General features: G+C 40.1%; 1 protein-coding gene across 1 annotated transcript in view; it reads left to right on the top strand.

Annotated features, from left to right (window-relative positions):
- Positions 1-3,338: 3,338 nt before the first annotated feature.
- Positions 3,339-14,964, top strand: part of ngef (neuronal guanine nucleotide exchange factor) — a 33,140-nt gene continuing 21,514 nt past the window's right edge. The window contains exons 1-2 of the mRNA XM_056265967.1: positions 3,339-3,827; positions 10,690-10,786. Of these exons, the coding sequence (XP_056121942.1) occupies positions 3,620-3,827; positions 10,690-10,786 (305 nt within the window). The 5' untranslated portion in view covers positions 3,339-3,619. The remainder of the gene's footprint in view (positions 3,828-10,689; positions 10,787-14,964) is intronic.

Raw genomic sequence — 14,964 nt, 5'->3', positions numbered from 1 at the left:
TACGCAATTAAATTGCCTTTAACCTGCCCTGTCAATCATCTTAACAATTAAAATTCTCCACATTCAATTTAGTTTAACTTCCTGTATCGGAGAGAAATATAGTAGCACTTTGATCTACCAGTTGTGGGTCTTTCATGCAGAGACTCTCCTCATGTGTTCACATAATGATGCATTTAGAAGTTAATGAATAAAAGTTCACAATGCTGTTACAGATTAAATATGTTGTGGATAACATTGAATAAATATATTTTCATCAGGTTAGATAGGCTACTGATTATTAATCACTCAAACCCCTTTATTTAAACCTCTCTACTTAACCGTCGGTCTCACACATCCGCCATGTTTGTAGTTTTTAACACTATTTTCCGTGTTTGTATTTCTAATTCATAGATGTCTATGGCTGTTTCTATTGAATGAGATCACGCTTATACAGGCTTTCCATACGTCGCCCGCCTGTGATATCTTAAAACTTTAGATATCCCCTTAAAACTCATCTTTGATCACTAAAATGACATATTTGTCATGTTTTTTCCTTTAACATTTTTTCTTTTGTGAATTAATTTCAAATGAAATAGCTTGAATGTAACTCTACACCCTTGCCTCATTTAGTATACGGTTCTATGAATATGCAAATGAGCCCCGCCTCCACTCACTCACACAGGCTCACACCAATTTCAACATACTATGATTTGGGACACACTAATTCTAATTTCGAATACTATTTAGGACGGTTAGTATGCGAATTGGGACATGAACCTGCTTATAAAAAACAGCCCACCACTTAGCTGTTCTCCCAGTCCCAACTTTGCATATCTTCAGCTCGTTTTCCAGCCATCCTTAAATATTTAAAATTATATGAAATAATTAAAATTAATTAACATATGTTAGCAACTGATATACGAAAGACCAGAGCAACTGCACAAACAATATTTGTTCACACACAGTTAATGAATAAGCATTCTAGAGGTAAAACTCTTATCGACAGGCCACACGGACTTCGATCGCACTGCTGATGATCCTTTAGACAAGGCTGGGCGGTGTTTCATCTAGCGGCACACCTGTTCTTCACAGGTGAAGTTTATAAGAGAGAGGAGCGCCTGTCACACTGGCGTTACGCAACCACAGGATTCAGCAAATCCACATTCCATCCCAAAAACTCAATACCGACAGAAGGCTTTGTTTATACACCCCCTACCCCTGAATACTCCGACACACACACACACACACACACACACACACACACACACACACACACACAAATTCAACTAGCTATCTACACGAGGACAAAAATGACTAAAACAGATCTAAAATTTGGATAATCCAAATCTTACTGCTAAAAAGAAACGGTTTAAACACATTTTTATATTTTTAAATAATAACTTTTGAACTTTTTCCAAATTGGGTTTGACAGATTTACTTAACTTACATATTTCAGCAATTTTGGCCCCACAGGTTAGATTAGAAACACACCGAAGTCCCATAATCCTTATTTCTCTCCCAGGTAGGCATTCTCTTTCTCCTTGTAATGTAATACTGAAGTTTGACTTGACTAGTTAATAGGAGGAGGCGTTTCTCTGTTCTTTGTTAAAGCTTGCATGACAGGCCTGCCTAATTGATGTCTGCATGTTACTTCACGTGCGTGTGTCTACATTTTGTGCTTTAATGGACATTTTAGGATTGCATTTCTGTCAATGTTTGTGATTTATTGATAATTCCGGTTCGCTTGGCTACGCAGAAGCGATAAAAAATTCTGTAATATAAATTGTTCAAGGCTTGTAGTAGCCTACCTTGGAACCTATTTCATGTTTTTTTTTTCTCTCTCTCTCTCTCTTTCTCTCTTTGTGTGTGTGTGTGTCCATGCTTTTGTACGTGTCAATGCGTGTTAATCAGCAGGAGCACAATGGGATTAGAATGTTTTTGGCCTATAGCAGGAGAGAGAGAGAGCTTTTTAACCCTGAGTAGTCAGCTGACTGTAGAGAACAGGGTGTTACAAAGAATGATGACTACAGCGGTGAGTATGCGTTGCTATTGTTAACGACTAAAACTATTAAAACCATTTTCATTTATTGAAATAAAGCTGGAATAACTCCAAATATAAATATTAGATGGAAAACTTTAACGAAAATTAGAAATGTTGCTCTGGCAACTAACTAAAATAAAATAAGTTTAAGGACTAAAATGGCTAAAACTGAAATAAAAGATAAATTAAATATATAAGAGATATTTAATAATAACTAATAAAAACTTACAATTAATTACAATTGAAACTAAAATAAAAACTCAAAATATCAATAAATACTATAAATATTACTAAAACAATACTGGTTATATATATATATATATATATATATATATATATATATATATATATATATTTTTTTTTTTTTTTTTTTGTCAAACATGTACGTTTTTTGTGTGTGTAATTTTAGTATAGAAAATTTTATTTTTAATCAGCATTTTTGTCTTGTTTTCCAGGAAAAACATACATTTAGTTGATAAAATTGTGTAAAATAGTTGTTCTTACCCCATTGGCAATTTTTTTATTATTTTTTTTATTAGATTTATGCATAATAATAAAAAATATTTGCCAAAGTAAAATAAACATCAAAATATATTCAAAAAAATCAAGTTCTTTAAAAAATATATAATCCTACAAAATGTTATGGAGCCCCGCACATGACATGTGGACAAAAATAAATAGGCCCATAGTTAAAAAATCAAACAAATTATTACAACAGGGCCACGGTTTTGTAAAATGAGGGAAGAAATGATTATATTGTGTGCAGATTTTACTTAAAACGAATGAATCAGTAAAAGATGCTGACATAGTAAGTCATGTGAACAAATTGTTAATTTGTGGCCACTAGCCTACATATTTTTTCCACATGTCATGTCTATATATATATATATATATATATATATATATATATATATATATATATAGTTGTTGTTTTGTTTTGTTTTGAAAATGAAGACAAAAGTCTTGATACTCCATACAAAACACAAATCAAGATGAACACAGCCTTTGGAAAGACGTGCTTTCCAAGTGTGACTGAAGTCACAGTCATGTTGTTTGAAGTGTCATTAATGAGACATCATGGGTGAGGTGTCTATGTTCATTAGCAAACTGACAACTCAAAATACAAGATGTGCTGTTTGACATGACTGACTTTACCTGTTTTATACGCACGTGCATGGGGCAAGAAGTTATGCGCCCAGGGGAGGACAGGGCAATGCACGTGAGATAGGGAAGGAAAAGAGGGCGGGAGAGAGACGGGGAGGCTGGACCGGCGAGAATGAATGAGAGGGAGGGGGTGAGAACTTTGACACAGGGCCATAGAGGACAGGTTAGTGAGACAGGACAGGATTCAGAGAGCGAGAGAGAAACACAGACTTTAAACTTCTCAAGTCACTAACAACAGGCCAACCCCTCAGGCAGAGGGAGAAAAAAGAGGAGAAAGAAGAAGAATGAGAGAGCTGATTATCTAGAAAGCGTGCATAACTCTGTGACTGTGGGATTGTGTCTTTGGGAGCCTGACCGTTTGGATCCAGTCTGGATTGGAATTCCTCCTGTGCAAGTTCGATGGAGATTACGGCTGGATCTTGTTACAGATAGCGGATGGCGATGACAGCCCTGTTCCGCATGAGATGGGGACATAAACCTCAAGAGGTCCAGGCCAAAACTCAGACGCCAGTGGCCCGTCTGCCCAGCGAGGATGACGATGAAGATGACGAGACTTTGACAAGAGCTCCAATTCGCAGGAATTCACGCTTTTACCGCTCAATGAGAAAGAAAAAGCTGTCTTCATCTTCAGAACAACAAGAAAGTGAGAATCATTTGCATTTCTGATTTTACTTTAACTCTTAGTGTGTGTGTGGATTGTATATTCATTTATATGTGAATTAGTCTACTTTTTGACAGTCATCATGATACCATGATAACAAAAGTGTCCAATTGGTTTTGAAGGAGTAACATCTCTCATTTCAACATCATTATGTCGTAGGCTACATTGTTTGAATACTGGTTTTGGACCACAATGTATGCTACTGAAACTGATATGTTTGCTGTATTATCATTACCTAGCAAATGGGTCTAAACAGGGTGTTCTAATAGTTTCCTGAATGGTGTAAAACAGTTTGCTATGGTTTATGAAGTCTAGCTCAACTGAATTAACCCTCTACATCTTACTTCAGTGACCTGTGCAAAACTCTTAAAAATTATGGTTTAAGAACCTTTAACATCCATGGAATCCTTCCATTACGCAAAAGTTTCTTTAAAATCGAAAAAGGTAAAAAACAAACAAACATATAACTGTTTAATGAAAGGTTTTTTGGGGAACCAACCTATTGTCATCATTGCAAAACTGCCCTTTTGGAACCTTTATTTTTAAGAGTGAAGATAAAACCTCAAATGAAATCTTAACAGCAGTTTTACAATAGTAACCAGTGGCGTAGGTTTGATTTTGAAATTGGTGGGGACGGGGACATCAATATTTAATATATTTAAAGTTTTGATCGAAAATATTGCTAGGGATATATCAGTGTCACTGGATATTGGTAGGGACACATCCCTAGCGTCCCTACTAAATTCTACGCCCCTGATAGTAACAACACTAAAACCATGCTTTAAGAGGCTGGTGCATACTTAATAAGTTTGACATTTCTTTGATGGATTCTTTTCATTTTGATGCAAATAATAAGTGACAGCAATGTCAAACAAATCCTATAGTCCTAAGATCCAAAAAACATTTAGAGTATTTTAATGGCTTACACCAGCACTAATCCTAGAGATTTTCTGAGAGAGAGAGAGAGAGAGAGACTGAAAGCACATGATTTTGCCCTGAGGTAAAATTCAAAGCAGTCGAAACTCGAGAAACAGGTTTAATCGTTCACTGTGTTTAATTGTTCTAGGAATGACATGTGTGCGTGTTTTCATGAGCATATTTATGAATGCCATGTGTATTTGCATTACTGAGACCAAATTGACCATTCTGTAAAATTTGAATGACAAAATCACATTGTGATTTCCTTGTTTGCGACTCTGTTGTTGAGTTTGAGCTTTGTAGATTTCAGGATTGAAGATGCAACTGTGATGTTGAAAGATGACCTGCTCTATTATTGTCATGACAGTCGGACGTAAACCCATAAACAATGAAACTGAAATCACTTTCATCAGCACACCTCTACACACGTCGCAATGAGTCAGACATATTCTCTCCATATGCTTCAAATGGCTCTTGCTTTTTCTATACACAAAAGTGAAATTAATTGTAGTTTTGGCCAAGTCTTTTGGATAAAGTACCCTCATGCTGAGATCAGTGGCCTATAAAAAGCTGTTGTAAGGACGGTCCCACTTTATGGTTGCAGCTATATTGAGATCACATGAAAGTTCACTTTATCTCAGTAGCCATCTTATTATCAGTCGCTTTTGGTTGACAAATGTGTATTAGGTATTGCTACAACTGAAGACCTTTGATTTTGTGTAATGGCACCTCCACGTCAATAGACCTTATTCACAGCAGCGCCATCTTTGATTCTTAACAGGAATGAAGAGGGATAGACATATCCCATCTCTTCAGTGGGTTGTACTGTAATTTAATGAGTTTCTGAATCGTTCCGCTGACGAAACACTGCAAAAATATATTTCCAAGAAATTTCAGTTGACAAAAAAAACTCCAAACATGAGCTGTGGGAAATTATAAGTGATCTTAGAGCTGTTGTATACAGCTTTTTACAGTGGATGCCATTGAAAAACGGTAAGTCTGTCTCTTACAGCCTTGCTTTAATAACTGTCATGGCGCTGCTCTGAATAAGGTCAGTATAAAGTCCAAGAGACCATTGGAGAAAGCTCTCTGTTAGCATTTCTGTTTCTCTCAATGGTGACACATGAACTGCTAAAGCAATTCAGCAAAACATTGTTTTAGATATTTTAGTCTCACCAGAAAAGGTCTGTGGTGTGCAGATCTCCATTTACTGGTTCTCTCATTGAACCCAACATTGTGTGAAGTCCTAGGCATGAGGTAGGCAATTGTTACTAACAGCATATTTTGCATTTTATGTAACATGGTTAATGATTGTATTATGCATAGTGCCTCACCTGTTTTTCCAGAGAGAGGTGTTTTAAGTGGCTGAACAAATTAATTCTGCCTTTTCATATTTGCGTAAAGTCAAGCAAACCTGATTTATTTTGTCATTCAAATACATTTACTTGACTCTGCTGAAGATAAAACTAGAAACTTCTGAAGAAACATCTGAAGAAAATGTGTGCTAAATTCCGCATGATACTATTATTATATCTTAAATTGATTCGCAATGATTCTTATTGCCTATTTGACTAACAGTTCTTTTAAATGTTGGATCTGCAATGTGAATTTGTGTTCGTAGATAAAAAGGGCATAGACGAAAAAGATGAAAAGCTCCTCGTCACATATTAGCGAGCACGTCATTGAAAATAATGATAACATGCAGCTCGTTTAGATAGTAATCGCTCGCACAGCGTTCTGTCAGTGAAGGATTCGTCAAATCGGTGAGTCTTTCGGGTGTGTTCAACTCGATGCGCCGCTGTGCAGACCGATCAGTGTATGACGTCAAAGTACCGTGGGAGCGATTCGAAAACATACAGAGGCGTCTTTTGCTCTCGCCGTACTTTGACAACGATCGGTCTGCGCAGCACCACTTCAAGGCGAACACACCTTTTATTAAATGATTCATTAAAAGAACCAGTTCGTAAGAGTCATTTGTGGTTGCACAATATAAGTTAGATTCAGTACAAAGAACCAGTAAATAAGAGTATTTTACTCAAGAATCGGACTACTCTAGTAGTGCGGTATGATTCTGATCATTTGTTCGTGAATCTGACCTACACTCTCAGGCACAAAAGCTGTCACTGGGGCTTTCAAACGGTACACCTTTGTATCTAAAGAGTGCATAAAGGTACATATTGGTACCAAAAGTGTATATTAGAAACTAAATGGTACATTAGAACCTTTTTAAAGGGTACTTGTCCCAGTGAGAGCTTTTGTACTTTTCTTCTGAGAGTGTATCTTTCCCCATTTTTTTGGATTAAACAAAAAGAACAGTGAATCTTGAATTGGAGCAGTGACGCTGAATATTTTCCAATCTTAGGGAAGATTATGGAAGCTTATTTCTGCTACAGAAAAAAGTTTATATCTCACAAATCTGACTTTATTTGACCACATTTCGGAATTCAGATTTTCAACACCTGACCTGACCATATACACATGCAGAGTTCTGTGAAAAAAGTCACAATTGTGAGTTATAAAGTCCTAATTGCAAGATAGAAACTCGCAATTGTGAGAAAAAAGTTATAATTACCTTTTTAGTTCTTTATTCTGTGGCAGAAACAAGCTAGGGGACAGAATGAGAACTGAGACGTCGAGTTACATGCGACCTGCGAATACAACTTCGTAGAAAAAGATGTGTTTTATCAATATTTTGTGATGTGGTGGATTATTATTTCTTTTGAAATGGCACTGTAAATTCAGCAGTGCACTAATCAGTGTGTGTGTGTGTGTGTGTGTCAATGTAGGCCTATATGTGTGATGTTTGAGGCACAAGGCTCGTTTTAAGCTCTACATATTGGTGGCTTGACAAATTGACAGTAGCCGATCACCTAGAATACAGTTCTATCTTTTGGGTTGAGTCACACTCTCTGCTCTGCTGTGGTGTTTGATTTTTGCAGTTGTCTGTAACTGTTTGTGAGTGTACGTGTCAGTGCGAATATGTGCTATTCTGGAATTTGTCACATCTTTTTTATATAATGACTGTTTGGTGTGAATATGAAGAGTCAGAGGGTGTGTGTGTGTGAGAATGAGACTTTGGTTGTCAAGGCATTTACTCCTCTGCTGATGTTAAAGTGAGTGTGTTTGTTTTGTAATGCCTCATAAGTTTGTGTAAGTCCAATGTACACAGTCTGTACGGTAATCCCCCAGTCTCGCTGTACAAAGTCTATGCAGCATTGTTTCCAAACGTGGACCAGGAAACAATTCTCTCTAAAAAAAGGTTAATATTTAAAAGCCCTGCATTATCAGTGTTTATTTGTAAAGTCCACAACAACAAAACATGCAGGGAATGCAAAAATATGACTTTTAGACAGTCAATATAAAAAGATTGTAGACAATTGATTGAATTTGCACACAAATAGAGGACAGTCTGAACATTAACCACAGCAATTTTGGAGTCTCTAACTCAATCCCTCTAGTGCCACCAATGGAAAAAATGTCCGCCATTTTGAATTCTTTTTCAAACTCCTTTTAGACCCTTTGTCCAGTTTTCATGAAAATCAAATCAAATCATCAAATCAGTCCATGCAGACAACAAAACAAAACAAACATGGAATTCAAGTTGATTAGTCAAACCATTTTCGAAAACTCACAAATTAATTCTACGAAAAACACACAAAAACGAATCTGATATAGACCGTTGGTACATTTTTCAGCAAATTCTATTCTCGGATCATCTTCAGACCTTGGTGGCAAAAAGTTATGGATTATGTACATTACTTGCATCTAAGGTTGCATCTCTGCAAGGTTTGGGCATATTGAGACCAAACTTGGTGCGTGCCATTGCCACCCAACACTGACCGCACCAAATAAATTCAGTGTCAGCGCCACTTATTGGTCAAAAGTAATAAGCAATTATGTCACATTGTAAGTCAATTGTGTTTATGGGTTTTCATTTTGCTTAAAATCCTCTCCAAATGCCTTTCGCTCATTTTTGCAGTTAGTCTCATGCTCGCTGCTCATCATTTTTCCTCTGATATTTGGCTCTTGGCCCCTTAAATTGCTGTTTGCAGCTATATTTTCATTTAATTTCTGTATGACCGCAAGTGTTCAGAATACACTTATTCAAAACTGTTTAAAAATAATCCCAGGATTCATCTCATAAAGCTCAGTTAATGTCCAGAATGTTCAGGAAGCTAAAATAAAAGACATTTTGGATTTGGTCATAATTTTGAAAACTATATTCTAAAATGTGGAAATAGTCATAATAAAGACTGAGTAGGTGTGTCCAACTTTTGCCTGGTAGTCTAGGCCTATATTATTTAAAATATGGCTATGTATTATGCAATAGAGCAGTAATGCATCCCAGCTAAAGTATTGAATGTTACATAACAGACATATATTTTCTGAACAGTCTAGACTTCTCGGTCTAGCAATAGCGTGGACCATAGGTTGTCAGTGTACCATATGTTTAGCCGATTTGTTCAAACAATGCATAGCACACACACTTTAACTCTGAATGCATCATTACAGGTTTCACTCAAATTGCAATGCCTGCTGGGAAAACAACCCCATTCGTTCACTGTTGATTGCTGCTCCAGATCTAGTGACACTTTTGGAAACTGGGTTTAAAGCAAATTATTAACCAATGTACAGTGCAATGTGTCACTTTAAGTTACGGCAAATTGACCCGATCTAGGCTGTCCTTGTTTTTTTAATCAGTTTTTTAGGAGTTCTTCTTTGAGATTACCTCTGTTTGAACTATCAGCAGTTGCAAACATGAGGCCGGTTAGTCAGCCAGGTGCGGTTTGAACCTCAGATGACATGCAAGAAATAGAGACGTTCTCTGAAAGACCAAATCTAGGAACTAGGTCATGCTGAATGAAGGTGTGTATGACACAAAATGAATGAAAATATGCGTGAAACCTCAAATATTGTGGCTTGATGAGAGGTGTTTTACAGACTCAAGAAGCCACGTGATTTGAAGTTTCATTCATCTCAAAAGCTCAAAAGATGCAGCTAGGACATTGAGTTACATGCTGAAGTTTAATATTAGTGTTAGAGGTTTGTTCAAATCCTGAATAGTGCTGTCTGCATATCATGTTCACCAGTCATATAAAGGGCCAGAACACACTGTAAAGCAGCACAGTGGATTTTATAGAGGTTAAAGTGTAACATTCCTTGACAAAGTCTGTCAAGTGCTCAACAGAGTTACATTAAAAAATATGCTTTGCGATCATTCTAGTTAGCTCACGATCCAAGCACACAAATAGCACACTAAACTGCATGTGACCGTGTGCCATTCGTGTACTGAGTGAGCAGGACGGCGCTTGGTCAAGAGAGCAGGGAAACAGTGTAAGGAGGTAATGAAGCATTTTGGATGCATCCTTTGTTCGTGAGACTTCAGAATTTGCAGAGGAGACAAAATTCAGGGGGAAACTGAGCAGACTTTCTCGGCAGTCACACACACACACACACGCACACACAGTTACTGAAAGTTCCATTCGAGGCCCCTGTTACACATTCCTGTGCCCACAAAGTTTCAGGCAGAACAGCCAGCATTCACAATGGGCCCTCTGTGTTTATATATGAGTGTGTAATGTATGTGTGTGTGTGTGTTTGATTTGTCTGTGTGTATTTGTGTGGTAACAAGTGAATGACCAGTATGTTGTTATGCCTGTAATGAAGTACTTTCTTGGCAGTGAGATTCATCAACGCAATAGTTTTTAGCCAAACAATTGGTTTTACGTGTCTCTGATACCATATAAAGGGTACTTCTGTTTTCCTTCTTATAAAAACATTTTTATACTGTCTTACAGTGCCTGTCTCTGGGACTGTCATGCAAGATGAATTTTGTTCAATTCAATTTTGTTCTATTCCACTCAAATGTGTCCAAGCTCTATGATGTCCGTTCATTAACCGAAGCCACTCCCATTCTCTCCATCAGGCCCCTCCTCCTCTCCTAAACCGGCAGTGGATTCCGACTCCTACAGGCTCAGCCCGTCTGCAGCGAATCGACGCTCACCCTCTCCCAAAATGCAAAAGTTAGTGCACACAAACACATGTCTGTCTGTCTGTCTGTCTGTCTTGTCTGTCTGTGTCTATCTATCTATCTATCTATCTATCTATCTATCTATCTATCTATCTATCTATCTATCTATCTATCTATCTATCTATCTATCTATCTATCTATCTATCTATCTATCTATCTATCTATCTATCTGTCTATCTGTCTGTCTGTCTGTCTGTCTGTCTGTCTGTCTGTCTGTCTGTCTGATTCAAGATTCAAGACTCAAATAGCTTTATTGCATGGTGAAAGAAATCTTTACATTGCCAAAGCATTCATAACACTATACAATACAAACATATAAATAAATAATTCAAAAAAAAAATTAATCCTGGGCGTCCTGGGCATAGACGTTAAACTGCATCCGGGCAGAGTGGGGAGGCTGTGCGTGGGGCCAGCTACACCCAGCTTACACCTATAAAATGCGCACAAGAAGCCGTGAGTACCTACTCTGTAACTGGCGAGTGCATGGTCGGCGCCATAAAACCGAGCAGACCCCCCCTCAAGGGGATTAGGGTGTCTTAGGCACTGGCAGCAGGGTGCCGGTTGGTGTGAGCAGCGAGGAACTCACTAGTTTGAGTCAATGGTGCAAACACAAGATGGTATGCGGAAGAACCACAGCTATGGTCAACGGATGGCGTCAACAGCAAGTAAGATGCTACTGCGGGGCAGCCTCCTCGCCAACCTTGTTGTTGCACCTTTGTGCACCACGTGGTAACCGGCGCGAAGGCCCAGAGAGGCAGTCTGGTGGGGGCACGACGCCAACTGCCTTTTTCACTGTGCAAGGCGTCTTGACTGGAGGCGTAGGTAGAAGCCCTGTGGCGATGGGGGGAACGAAACATCAGCAGGCTGAAGTAGCTGGGAGCTGATAGCGGAAACCTTGCACACAGGCGGCTCACAGCTGATGGTCGCAGCATCACTGAATCCTGAGCACCAGTGGGCTGAGGCAGCACTGTGAGCGTCTGGGCAGCCCTTTTTAGGGAAAGCACTGCCTACCCCAGAAGGGGAAGCCCCTAGAAAAGGTGGGGTAAAAAAAAAGCGTGCTCAGAACACATCCTGGCTGGTTTACCGCTACCAGCGGGACTTCACATTAGCGGTCGAAACAGAAAAACTAAAAAGTTGATTGTTGCGTCATGGAACGTCCGCACTATGCTAGACGGAGTTTCCAGACCTGAGCGGAGAACAGCTCAGATTGCAAAAGAACTAAAACGATATAGAGTGAACATTGCTGCCCTTCAAGAGACCAGGATTGAGGGTCAGGGTCAGGTGCAAGAGGAAGACTACACCTTCTTCTGGGTTGGGAAGACAGAGGGAAGGAGAGACGCTGGTGTGGCCTTTGCTGTCGACAACAAGATTAAGCTGACAAATCTGCCAACATCCGTCTCTGAGAGGATGATGGTTATATGTGTACCAATTGAGAACGACAGGCATTTGACCATTGTCAATGTGTATGCCCCAACCATGACCTACCCAGATGAGGAAAAGGAGGCTTTCTACCAGGAGCTGACAACGATTGTAAGCAGAGTCCCCCCGCAACACAAGCTGTTAGTTGCGGGTGACTTCAATGCAAGGGTGGGAAGTGACTGTGAAACCTATGCTGGAATCATTGGAAAGTTTGGCAAAGGTAAAAAGAACACCAACGGAGACCTCCTGCTTAACTTCTGTGCTCAACAAGAGCTATGTCTCACGAACACCTTCTTCAGACAGCCAGATAAGAACTTCTTCACATGGAAACACCCACGCTCTGGACACTACCATCTGCTAGACTACATTGTTACCCGTAGGAGCGGGCTTCATGAGATCATGTGCACCAAGGTCATGCGTGGGGCGGAGTGTTCGACTGACCATTACCTTGTGAGGTGTCAGATCAGACACAAGATAACCGTGCCAAGGAGAAAAACTAATGGCACAACCCCTAAAAAATTTGACCTTAGAAAGCTTGCAAATGAAGAGCACTGCAGAAGACTGGCTGAAACTGTGTCATCTGCAGTAAATGGTGCAAAAGTCAAAACAGTAGGATCAGAGGACATTGAAGAACAATGGCAAGCACTGAAGAAGGCAGTCTATTCTGCAGCAGAAATGACCTTAGGTCACCCACAGCGTAGGACACCTGACTGGTTTCAGGAACATGATGAGGAGATCCAGAAGCTGCTGGATGAAAAGCACCTCCTGCATAAGCGACATCTGCAGGAAAACTCTAATAGGAGTAAGGCTGCTTTTGCTGAGATCAAGGCCAAAGTACAGAGAGTGGTGAGGCGAATAAAGAACGACTGGTGGCGTAGGCAGGCAGAAAAACTGCAAAGCATGGCTGACAACCATGACTATCATGGATTGTTCACAGGACTAAAGGCTATCTATGGTCCAAGGAGCAATGCAGTGGCACCTGTCAAATCAGCAGATGGAGGAAAACTCTACACTGAACTACATAAGATTCAGAGTAGATGGAAAGAGCATTTCTGTAATCTGCTAAATCAGCAAGTATTCGCTGAACCAGATGCCTGTAAATGGCTAAAGAGACACCAGAGTCGTGATGACCTCTGCTTTGAGATCACTATGGAAGAGCTTGAGAAAGCCCTAAATGCCACAGCAAGCCACAGAGCACCAGGTCTAGATGGAATCCCCTCAGAGGTGCTCAAGAAAGGAGGAAGAGTACTCAGAGACGAGCTCCTGAAACTTTTTAACAGCTGCCTTGTTCATGAGTGTGTACCTCAGGACTTCAAGGATGCACTGGTTGTCACAATCTACAAGAGAAAGGGAGACCGAGCAGACTGTGGAAATTACAGAGGCATTTCCTTGTTAGCCATAACAGGCAAAGTTCTGGCTAAAATTATACTCAGTCGGCTCAAAAACATCGCCGAGCAAGTCCTACCAGAGAGTCAATGCGGCTTTAGGTCGGGAAGATCTACCACTGACATGATTTTTACTCTACGGCAGCTACAGGAGAAAGCAGTGGAGCAACATCAGTCTCTCTTTGTGGTGTTCGTAGACTTTTCAAAGGCTTTCGACACGGTCGACCGAAGAACTCTTTGGAAAGTCTTACAGATCTATGGATGCCCCGAGAAGCTTGTCAACATCATCAAGCAGTTTCACATAGGGATGAAAGGACAGGTTTTCATTGGTGGGGAACCCAGTGAAGCCTTTGAAGTTAACCATGGTGTGAAACAGGGATGCGTGCTTGCACCGACGCTTTTTTCGCTATATCTCACAGCTGTGCTAGATTCAATGGGCCTTGATCTGCACAAGGGGATCTTTATTCGCACTAGGACAGACGGCAAGCTTTTCAACTTAGCCCGACTTAGAGCAACCACCAAGACCAGAGAACTATGCATCCGGGAGCTGCTCTATGCAGATGACTCTGCTCTCGTGGCTAACAACGCTGAGGACATGCAACATATAGTAAACCAGTTTTCGTGGGCAGCAGATTTGTTCGGACTGAACATTAACATCTCTAAGACCGAACTTTTGTATCAACCACCCCCAATGGGTTCCAACAATATGAGAGAGCCACAGCCAGTGATGGTACATGGAGAGCCCCTGAAATCTGTCAAGGCCTTCACATACCTTGGCAGTACAGTGACCTACACAAACTCCTCAGATCTGGAAGTTGAGAGGAGAATTCAGTCTGCTACCAAGGCTTTTGGCTCTCTCGAGAAGCGCCTTTGGAGCTGTCACGACATCTCGTACAGCACAAAAGTGAAAGTCTACAATGCTGCTGTACTTCCTTGCTTGCTCTATGCCACCGAGTGTTTAACGCTCTACAGCAGACAGATCAAAATACTCACACGAGTTCAGCTACGTCATCTACGTGCCATTTTACACATCAGATGGCAGGATCGAATCGCAGATGTAGAGGTAATCCAACGAGCTGGCTCTGTCAGTGTTGAAGCCCTTATTACATCATCACAACTGCGATGGGCTGGACATGTGCGCCGGATGAGTGACAGCCGACTGCCCAAAGCAGTTTTTTACGCAGAGTTAAAAGAGGGCAAAAGAAGCCGTGGTGGTCAAAAACTGCGTTTCAAAGATGCCCTAAAAAGACATATGAGGAACACCGGGATCTCCCCGGAAAGCTGGGAGGAACAGGCCCTGCATCGTGAGAAATGGCAGCGTGGATTGAAAACAGCTGTCGCAGCTGTTGAGAAAAGGCGTCAGAAA

This window comes from Rhinichthys klamathensis, unplaced genomic scaffold (assembly GCF_029890125.1).
Source record: "Rhinichthys klamathensis goyatoka isolate OS25496 unplaced genomic scaffold, OSU_Roscu_1.1 h1tg000243l_1, whole genome shotgun sequence".
NCBI lineage: Eukaryota > Metazoa > Chordata > Actinopteri > Cypriniformes > Leuciscidae > Rhinichthys > Rhinichthys klamathensis.
The sequence above is the reverse complement of the archived record's forward strand: the minus strand, read 5'-3'. Positions and strand labels throughout refer to the sequence as shown.